The 10,544-nt window shown below is 47.9% G+C and overlaps 1 protein-coding gene across 1 annotated transcript in view; it reads left to right on the forward strand.

Moving 5' to 3' along the window:
- Positions 1–10,544, forward strand: part of MOGAT1 (monoacylglycerol O-acyltransferase 1) — a 128,463-nt gene extending 117,919 nt beyond the window's left edge. Inside the window, exon 7 of the mRNA XM_069727666.1 lies at positions 7,964–10,544. Coding sequence (XP_069583767.1) covers positions 7,964–8,118 — 155 coding nt within the window. The 3' untranslated portion in view covers positions 8,119–10,544. The remainder of the gene's footprint in view (positions 1–7,963) is intronic.

Here is a 10,544-nt window from a genome sequence, read left to right on the forward strand (position 1 = left end):
CTCCAAAAACACTTGCAGTAAATCCACACACAGTCTCTTTTTAAGATATCACAGCAGCTTCTGCCTTTGCTTCCCGCCTTTTTCTCTCTCAGCTCTCACTTCCTAGTTTCACTTTACACCCGAGACACTAGACCCCACCCAGCAGCACACATTGTCTCTGGGAGTTTTGCACGGTCTGTTCTCTTCTGCAATAGGCAAAAACCACAGGGTCCTAGTGCCCTCTCAGTGGGACTACAGTTCACCCTCTTACATGCCACCCCACTAGAGGTTGGCGTCCTCGACATACCTTCCCACTCAAATTCATCTTGAGCATATCGCTGAGGCGGTATTCCTGCCGTAGATCGTGTAGTTCTCCTGAGTCCTACATCAACAGGTGCGACCTTAGAGGGAGCTAGAGTCTCTTCCATGGTCGTGTCAGTGGGCGTAAGTGGAGTTGTCTCCTCCTGCGGCTCGATGTCCTGTGGTACAGCGTCAGGACTAAGCAGTTGACCTGATGCACTCTCCTCAACAACATCCTCCATATCCCCAACATTCTCATCACCCGAGGCCAGATCGGTCACAGGGGGCAAATAAGCAGGCGCAGGAGTAAGCACACCATCAAACTCAAGATCATTCAGAGCTTCCGCCCCTTGAAACATGGCCTCTGGCTCTAGGGGGGTAGGCGCCGAATCTTCAAACCAGCACCGCTGTAACATGTTACGATGCAAATTACGGGTTGGCCCCCCTGTCCCCACCGGTTCGACCTCGTACACTGGAATCTCAGGGTTCACCTGTTTTTTTATCAGATACGGTATCGCCTCCCATCGGTCACTCAGCTTTCCTGACCGTCGTTTTGTCCTCACCAACACTCTGTCTCCCGGAGAGAACAGCTCTGTTTGTACAGGTCGCGTGTCCTTATGGACCACCTGGCGAAGGCGGTCACCCACCACCTGATGCACCACCCTCAACCGCCGCCGATGCTCTCGTACCCACTCGGATGCAGTCCGAAGGGGGGGCGGAGGAGGGATCTGGCATGCTCAAATCCTCAATGTCTCGGCCAGGTCTACCAAACATCAACATGTGTGGTGAGTAACCAGTAGTACTGTGCACCCTGTTATTGTAAGCCCACATCAATTCGGGGAGATACTCAGGCCAGCATGTCTGTTGCTGACTCTCTAAGGACCTCAACATTTGCAACAGGGTCCGATTAAAACGCTCACACGCCCCGTTACCCTGAGGGTGGTAAGGCGTTGTTCTCGACTGCTCGATACCATAGAGCTGGTGCAACTCTTTCATCAGCGTTCCCTGAAAGCAGGCCCCTTGATCTGAATGTATTCCCTGCGGACACCCGAACACTTGGAAGAAATGTCGGCACACTGCCTCAGCCGCCGACTTGGCCGTCTGATCTCTTGTCGGCACCGCTACAGCATACTTGGTAAAGTGATCTGTCATCACCAGGCAGTAGGAGTACCCTGATGTAGAGTACCCTATCAACACGTAGTCAATCATGAGTAGTTCCAGTGGAGCTGAAGTCTTAATAGACTGTGTGGGAGCCCGCTGCTCAGGGCTTTTGTTGAGCCCACAAATTCGGCACTGCCGACACGCGTCGGCCACCATCCCTCCCAACTCAGGGCAGTAGAGGACTCGCTGCAACCACTGAAGTGTCTTTTCACTTCCAAAATGGGCCCCCTTCTCATGCGCCTCACGAGCGACCACCGGCCCCATCCCCACAGGAATTATCAGTTGGTACCGATGCTGCAGCTCCGATGGCAGGTACACCTTACGATACAAAAGACCTTGTTCCACACACAATTTATCCCATTGTCGAAGGAGTTTCATTCCTTCCATGGACAACTGAGCCTTGTCCTCTGCACTGGGCCAGGCCTTGTTTTGTACCCAACGGCGCACAAGTGCAACGTCCGGACACTCATCCTGGACTCTTGTCCAATCTGAGGGTGTTTTACCCAGGACACAGGGCATCCCGGTGGCCACCCCACTTGAGTGTACCACACTTTGGAAGATAGGTATTTGCCCCAAAGCTGGAGTTTCAGTATCCTCAAGTTGTTCATCAACATCTTCCCCGGATGACCCAAGGGGCACTCTTGACAATGCATCTGCATTGCCGTTCTCTCGACCAGAGCGAAACTTAATGCGGTAATTGAACTTGGCCAGTCTGGCGACCCACCGCTGCTCCAACGCCCCCAGTTTTGCATTCTCTAAGTGAGCTAGCGGGTTGTTATCTGTCATGACTAGCACCTCAGCTCCTGTTAGATACTCGGCGAAGCGTTCTGTCATTGCCCACACCAGGGCCAGCAATTCCAGACGGAATGAGCTGTAGTTAGCCGGATTTCGCTCAGAGTCTCTTAAAGATCTGCTGCCATAAGAAATCACTCGTTCTCGGCCGTCCTGCACCTGTGCTAGTACTGCCCCCAACCCATGAAGACTACCATCGGTATACAACAAAAAAGGGGTGTCAAACCGGGCGTAGGCCAGCAATGGGGCACTCGTTAGGGCGGTTTTCACTCCATCAAATGCCTTTTTCTGTAGGGGCCCCCATGGAATGGGGCGATTTCGAGGACCCAGCGCTGTCCCTCTCAAAAGTTCATTCAAGGGACTCACCACTTGTGAGAATTTAGGCACAAACCGCCGATAGTATCCTGCTAGGCCCAGGAAGGCCCGCACTTCTCGCAGGTCACAAGGAGGTGGCCACTCTTGTACCGCCTTAATCTTACTGGCTAAAGGTAGTACCCCGTCTGGGGTCACCAGATGCCCCAAATATTCAATCTGGTTTCGTAACAGCTGACATTTTTTTGGCTTTATTTTCAGGCCGTAGCTCTTGAGCCGCCGGAGAACTTGACGCAGCTTCTCCAGATGATCTTCAAATGAGGTTCCGAACACCACAATGTCGTCCAAATATATCAGGACTGATTCAAAATTTAGATCACCCAAGCAATGTTCCATCAGGCGTTGGAAGGTTCCCGGGGCGGTAGCGAGGCCAAAGGGCATCCGGTTGAACTCAAAGAGCCCCATTGGCAATACAAACGCCGTCTTGGCCCGATCTTTTTCAGCCATTGGGACCTGCCAGTACCCGCTTGCCAAATCCAACGTTGAGAAATACTTGGCCCGACCCAGGGCCGACAGGGATTCTTCAATACGGGGTAAAGGATATGCGTCCCGTACGGTGTGGGCATTCAATTTCCGATAGTCCACACAAAATCGGAGTGTCCCATCCTTCTTGCGGACCAAGACTACAGGGGCCGCCCAGGGACTCCGGCTCTCTCGGATCACTTGGTTGTCCAGCATACTGGCCACCATGCTCTTCACCTCTTGATAGAGCGCCGGAGGAATTTGGCGATATCTTTCTCTAATGGGTGGAGTATCCCCCGTTGGAATCTCATGCTCAATCGTCTGGGTACACCCGAAGTCCTCTCCATGTCGGGAAAAGGTCTCTTGATGTTCCCACAAAACTCTCTCCAACTGCTCCAACTGCACGGGGGTCAGCTTCTCCCGATCCACTCCCATCTGCTCCATGATCACATGAACATTCCATTCCTCCGTAGGAGGTTCAGTCCGGCCTACCTCGACCGCGAATGTCCAGGATGACTGTTGGTCTGGTCGCAATTCGAACCCTGCATTTTCCGGCACCTTCTCTGCCGGCACGAACAGTTCAGCCAGTATGGTCCCAGCGGGAATTGCAACAGCTTCATCTAAAACATTGATGCATCGGACCGGTACTCGTCCATTCTTCACAATCGCCAAAGAACGGGCCACATGTATCTTGGCAAATGAGGAACCCTCTCGGACGGGCTCAAGTAGCACTTCAAGCCCATTCAATCTCTGTGCAGCTCCCACAGGCAGCATTAAGAGTTCCTCTTGTCTGGGTCCCAGCAGGATCGGGGCCTTCGAAGTCACTCGGACCCGGCCCACCCGGCCACCTGGGACCGCACTTTTCAGCAAGTCGCAACTCAGCACTAGACGGTGTAGAATTCTCTGTGTGGGTCGGTGTCTTGTCGCACGGGCCCAGTATCGGGGTCCTTCACTGGCATACATCTGGTGATTCAAATCTCGCAGCACGTTCATTCCGAGCGTCACTTCCATCCCTCTTCTAGGGGGGTGATCCACCAGTACTTCCCCTTTCTGCCCCAGCTCTTGACCAAACATTTTTAGTTGCATCCACACGATCCCTTTTACTGACAATTGACCATTATTTGCGGCGGTCAGTCGTATCACTCAGCCATCCTCTGGAATCACTAGTCGACTGAAGTATCTCTCATATACTTCTAGAGGCATTATAGTACATTCGGATCCCGTGTCAACCAAGCACCTCATCTTCCGCCCTTCAAACTCTGCTTCTATCACTGGACTACATGCAAACAAATCTTGTTCATTCCGTCGAGGGCTTTGTGTGGGTGGGGCCGCTGCTGCTTGCCCTCTCATGGCAGCGGCCGGAAGTTTAAAGCCGGCGACGGGGTTTCTGGGGCTGTAAGCGCCCGGCAGTAACGCGAGATGTGTCCCTGGCGGCCACACTTCCAGCAGGTGATTGTTCCTCGTGGGCGAGGGCTTGACTCATTCTGATAGGACGACCTGGCCATTTGCGGGGTCACCGTTCCAGGGGGTGAGGCAGGAGGTTCCCGCGAGGGGGTAGAGGCGGGATCAACTGTCAGTTGAGACAATTTCAGCTTCAACTCCTTCACCTCAGCACGCAGAGCTTGTACCACGCTTACCAGCCCCTCTCCCCCCGACCCTGATGACACACCTTCCTCCAGCTGGGCACTGTTCACTGACCCCTCGGGAACATAGGCCGATTTCTCTTCCCTTTCCACTGCAGCTCGGTAAATCTGCCAGAAAGATAACTCTGGTGCAACCCGGGCCATTTCCAACAGTTTGTCCCGGAGAAGTCTATTGGCTACACCGGTGATGAATTGGTCCCGGAGCAAGCGGTCTACCTCCCGGAATGCCCCCATGGCCCCCGGGTCTAGTCGCTGCATCTCATTCAACATCTCTTGCAAAATATTAGAGTACTGCATCAGGGACTCACACTCTCTCTGGGGACGATTAAAGAATAGGGACCGAAGCTGGGCCACGCGCGCTCGGCCCCCCAAACTCCCCTCTAACAGTTCCAAAATCTTTTCTAATGTATCCCTCTCTGATTCTGGGCGCACCATCACCATACGCCTAATATCACCCTCCAGTGCATTTAATGCCAGCTCAGCGCGTAACGCGGGGGTCAAATTACACATGCGCAGAATACTCCGGATTCTCTCAGCCCAATCTTGCAACGCCATATTGCGCCCATCGTATTTCGGCATGTGCTGAAGTAAAGCTCCTACAGGCACATACCCTCCCGAAGTCGCCGCGGCTGCCAGGGGAACCCCAACCCCCGAGGAGGATGCGGATACAGCGGGGTCATTTCCACCGTCGCCCTCGTCCATGACAAACACTGGATCCTGCCGACTACGCCAAAAATGTAATGACCAGAGGTCCGAATAAGATCCAGTGAGTCACAAACCAAGACCAAGGCAGAAATCTCCAACGGTATTTACTCAAAGGCAAAATAATCAAGGTAATATGGAGAATATTAAGGCAGATGCACCCCAAAGATACACTAATTCAGCAGCAGCTGAAATCACTGTGCCACTCAGAGGTCTCCTGAGAACTGTGTACTACAACAGACTAGTAAGAAATTTACCTAACAGGCAACTAAAAACAGGAACAAGTGTAAATTGAATGTAGTGTTATTAAGGGAGCCCCTGGAATGGCACATTGAGTATAACTTACACAACTCTAATATAAGATACACCTCTAAAGTAACAATTTAACACTCTGAGCAGAGATACCCGGGTATCTATAACTATGGTACCGTATCCTGAGATGGATTTCCTCTCAGGCAGGAATCCGCACAGGCTGCAGCCAGTTCATATATTCAGCGCCAATAAGTTACAGCAAGCTCCTCTTGTCTTGTCGGCCGATGCCGAGCCCAAACGCCGGGGACTTAGTTAGTGGTCTCACGATGTAGTCTCTGCTTCTGTAGCTCCTAGGAATGCTTCCACGATAACCCGTCCGTCTCTGTATCAGCCGTCTGTCCAGACTTGGTTCTCCACTCAATGCACAGGGAATCCACAGACTTCCAAATACGTACTGGGTTCTTAGTAAAGTCTCAGTCTTTTGTTAAATAAAGGGTTAACTCCTCTCCAGGAAACGTTAGCCACACAAGTCTCTCACAGAGTTAAACAAAAGGTTAATTCTTCTCCAGGGGAACGTTAGCAACAAAAAGTCTCTCAAAAGCTTCTTTTCCTCCAAAAACACTTGCAGTAAATCCACACACAGTCTCTTTTTAAGATATCACAGCAGCTTCTGCCTTTGCTTCCCGCCTTTTTCCCTCTCAGCTCTCACTTCCTAGTTTCACTTTACACCCGAGACACTAGACCCCACCCAGCAGCACACATTGTCTCTGGGAGTTTTGCACGGTCTGTTCTCTTCTGCAATAGGCAAAAACCACAGGGTCCTAGTGCCCTCTCAGTGGGACTACAGTTCACCCTCTTACAAGATGACACACAGGTATAAACTATATACAGGAGGAGATGACATACAGGTATATACTATATATAGAAGATGACATGCAGGTATATACTATATGCAGGAGGAGATGACACTCAGATATATACTATATACAGGGGAGATGACACACAGGTATATACTATATACAGGAGGAGATGACATACAGGTATATACTATATATAGAAGGAGATGACATTCAGGTATATACTATATATAGGGGAGATGACACACAGCAGGTATATACTATATACAGGGGAGATGACATACAGGTATATACTATATACAGGAGATGACATACAGATGTATACTATATATAAGGGAGATGACAAACATGTATATACTGAGGTGATGAGGTGAAAATGAGAGGTGTGAGTGCAAAATGAAAGGAGTGAGGAAAAATAGTGGAGTGATCAGAAAATGACAGATGTGAGGCTGAAATGACAAGTGTTAGGGGGGAATGAGAGGAGTGAGGGAGAAAATGAGAGATGTGAGGGGGAAAATGAAAGATGTGATTGGGAAAATGAGAGGCGTGATGGGAAAATAAGAGAAGTGAGGTGCTATAACTAACCACAGATATTTACTATGCCCAGGCAACGCCGGGCTCTTCAGCTAGTGTGTGTGTATATATATATATATATATATATATATATATATATATATATATATATATATATATAAAATTATTTTTTTATTTATTTATTTTTTTAACTCCACCATATGGCTCCAGATATTTTTTATTTAGTGCTAATTCTTAGTCTACAAAAGTTTTTCTGCTTACAGTGTGCTAATGCAAAGTAGCCTAAATACAAGCCTGCAGGGAATCCTATAAACCACGCCCCTTTGAAGAGATCATATAAATTTTGTGCAAAATAAAAAGGTTTGTATTTTTTTGAAACTGTATGGCGGATTTCAGAAAAGTGGAAAAAAAAGAAATGTTCAGGACAGCTGTAGGAATAAACAGTACAAATGTGTCCACTTTTGTCCTGGTGAGAGATCTGCTTTAAATATAATTTTACTTTTTTTATTGTCCTATTTCCGCACCTCTCTTTTGGGCCTGGAGTTTATGGACCCCTGCCATTCTGACACAGGCAGATAGCTGCCTCCCCCTCTCAGTTTTGGTAACCTGCTTGAAGGGGTGGCTGATGCTGATGTAGAGCCAGAGAAGGGGGCTGGCTTAGCTAATGAATTAATCCGTGCAGCCAACTCCATTCAAACATATCACCAGCTTCAGCTCCGCAGAAGCTCAGAACTTCCAAGTATCATGAGAAGACGATCCTTGAAGACTTAAAATATAATTGTGGCAGTAAATGTTCTGCCATTAGACTACCCTTTTAAGCTGGCACATGCCCCATCTAGCTCTCTTTGCTATTGTGTCCTTATCACCTCTCAGTATTAATATGCATTGTTCTGTATTTGTCCTGAACAGTAGGTAAACCCATCCCAGTGGTGCAGACCTCAAATCCAACGCAAGAAGAAATTGAAGAGTTGCATCAAAAGTACCTGCAGGCTCTTGGGGATCTCTTTGAGGAGAATAAGGGGAAGTACGGCATCCCCGAGCATGAGAGTCTCATCTTCACATGACCTCCATAATGCGGCTCTACTTGTGGCACTGGAACCACTGGGGTATATCGATGCTGAACCACATGGGCCTCCAGTATGGACTCATCCCTGGAGATCAGTAGGTCTGTAACACTAGTGCTCCATGCCAGCAATGCTATAGCTGTTCTCCTCCATAATGTGCACACCACTGTTTCTGAAGATACCGGATATATACAGAACTGGAAAGTGTTAGCTCTATCTACCCACAAAGTAAGAGGAGCTTGGTTTACCTGTGGCCCCCATATCATTCATTCCAAGGTACTTAAAGGTGTTGTCTGTATATTATACTGATGGCCTTTCTTCAGGACACGTCATCAGTATCAGATTAAAGGGAGTGTGAAATCAGGCACCTCCAACAGTCAGTTGTTTTCGGTGCTGGTTGCATCCAGAAATGGAGCCCAACTACACCGCTCTGACGAGTGGCCAGGACTGCGGCCTGCACACCCATTCATCATCTGGACCGCGCTGCAGCCATTGTACAGTTGACAAAGCTGTGTAGATCCGCTCCACACCTAAGCACAGCTGATCAGTGGGGGAGCCGGGGGTCCCGCCCCCAGCAATCTAATATTGATGACCTATCCTAAGGAAAGGCTATCCATATAATGGACCGGACAACACCTTTTAAAAAATAAAGTATTCAATAAATGATTTGCTGTAAGTTGTCAGGAAACCTACAGAGTGAGAGAGTTTTATATCAGGAGTGAATATTTGACACAAGTGACACCGGTGATATATACATGCACCAATGCTTCACGTTCAGTGCACTAGTACTCATCTGTTATTGATTCTGGCAAAGCTGTTATTTTGCATGAGATATTCAAGGGCTATTTTTTTTTTTTTTTTAGTAGATCCATCCAGGTCTTTCCTGCCATAGTCCTAGCAATATAAAAAACATTGTACTGTATATCTAAGGCCGGAGTCACACTACAGTGAGATACGGCCAAGTCTCGCAGGTTAAGAACAAGCTCTGGCACCGGCACTCCGGAGTGGCCGCACGCTCCGTTCTGGAGTGCTGGTGCCAGAGCTAGGTTTTAACCTGCGAGACTCGGCCGGATCTCGCTGTGTGTGATCCCGGCCTAATAGGAGCAATCAAAGAATACAATGGACTCCTAGGTATAAGATGTGTTATTGAGGGGATAATCGATGGACTAGGTATTCAGATTCTTAGAAACCAGGCCTCAATCACAGCTAAGGGGAGCGTCACATCATAAAGGCACAATTGTGTTCCCTGTATTGTTTGTGCAATCTGACTACTGATGTTTTTGTGCATGTTTGGCTAATGGCAGGACACGGCTGCCCCTGTATTAGGCTGCCCTTACATGGGGGGAGCAGTCAGATGACAGATAATAACACACTTATTAGAATGAGGAGTGAACTCTTCCATAAAGAGGCATTTCAGTATCCACGCCTCTAATGTATGCGGGTAGGATCTAGGCCACAAAATGCAGGATACGGGATGGAACGATTTGTCCGTAAGTGCCCGGGACTACGGGGACCACTGCAGTGCTGTATCTGGTGGCTAGGGACTAGTGCAGCCTTGCTCAGCGGCTCTGTATATATCCATTGAATATCAGAAATCCATTGAAATGATCTCATGTAGCTGTTACTTTTGGTTACGGATTTGTCTTCCGGCTGCCCCCTGCAGACGGCAGAATATTTCTCTACACTTTGCTGCACACATTTGTCCCTTTTTATGTTTCCAAGCATTTTGCCAGGAAATGTGTTCACAACTATTAGTTATTAATTATGTCTCAGTAGCTATTGGACTTAGCATATGTAAACTGTACAACTATATCCTGCATTCACTTTAGGTTGTTTGCACAGTTATACTTTACATGCACTTTATGAATATCAATTTATATATTATTTTGGCTATATAGGTAAGTGCTAAAAAATATTATACTATAAAAATGACCTAGTCTAGTGTGTTCCCTCCACCCTCCACTAGGTGGTGCACTTCCCCATACTATGAGTTTCTGTCTGTTACATCGCCCCATTACATTGGGTTGGGCCAATTTTACAATAATGAACAGTACATTGTATTTATGAAATAATGCGATTTTTGTATGACCTCTTGGAATAATAAAGGAATGCTCTCTTTGGAAAATCTGGAGAATTTAATTTGCCATATGCTGGAAGCATTATATCCATTTTGTTCTAGGACACCTGTGTTACCTCCGCCACGTACGCTGGGCTGTGCTCTTCCACATTACAATGTGAGTTACTGGATTTGTACAAATGATTCTATTTTTCTATTTGAGTTACTTTTCTGCCGAATATTATGACTACCTAATAGGACACTATATTGTATGACTCAATGGTTGTCACTCACATCTGCTCTATTATGTTATGTATTGAGAATTATATTGGAATAATGCAATTGTATAATAAAATCCTTTTCTGGAATA

This window comes from Ranitomeya imitator, chromosome 5 (assembly GCF_032444005.1).
Source record: "Ranitomeya imitator isolate aRanImi1 chromosome 5, aRanImi1.pri, whole genome shotgun sequence".
NCBI classification, from domain to species: Eukaryota; Metazoa; Chordata; class Amphibia; order Anura; family Dendrobatidae; genus Ranitomeya; species Ranitomeya imitator.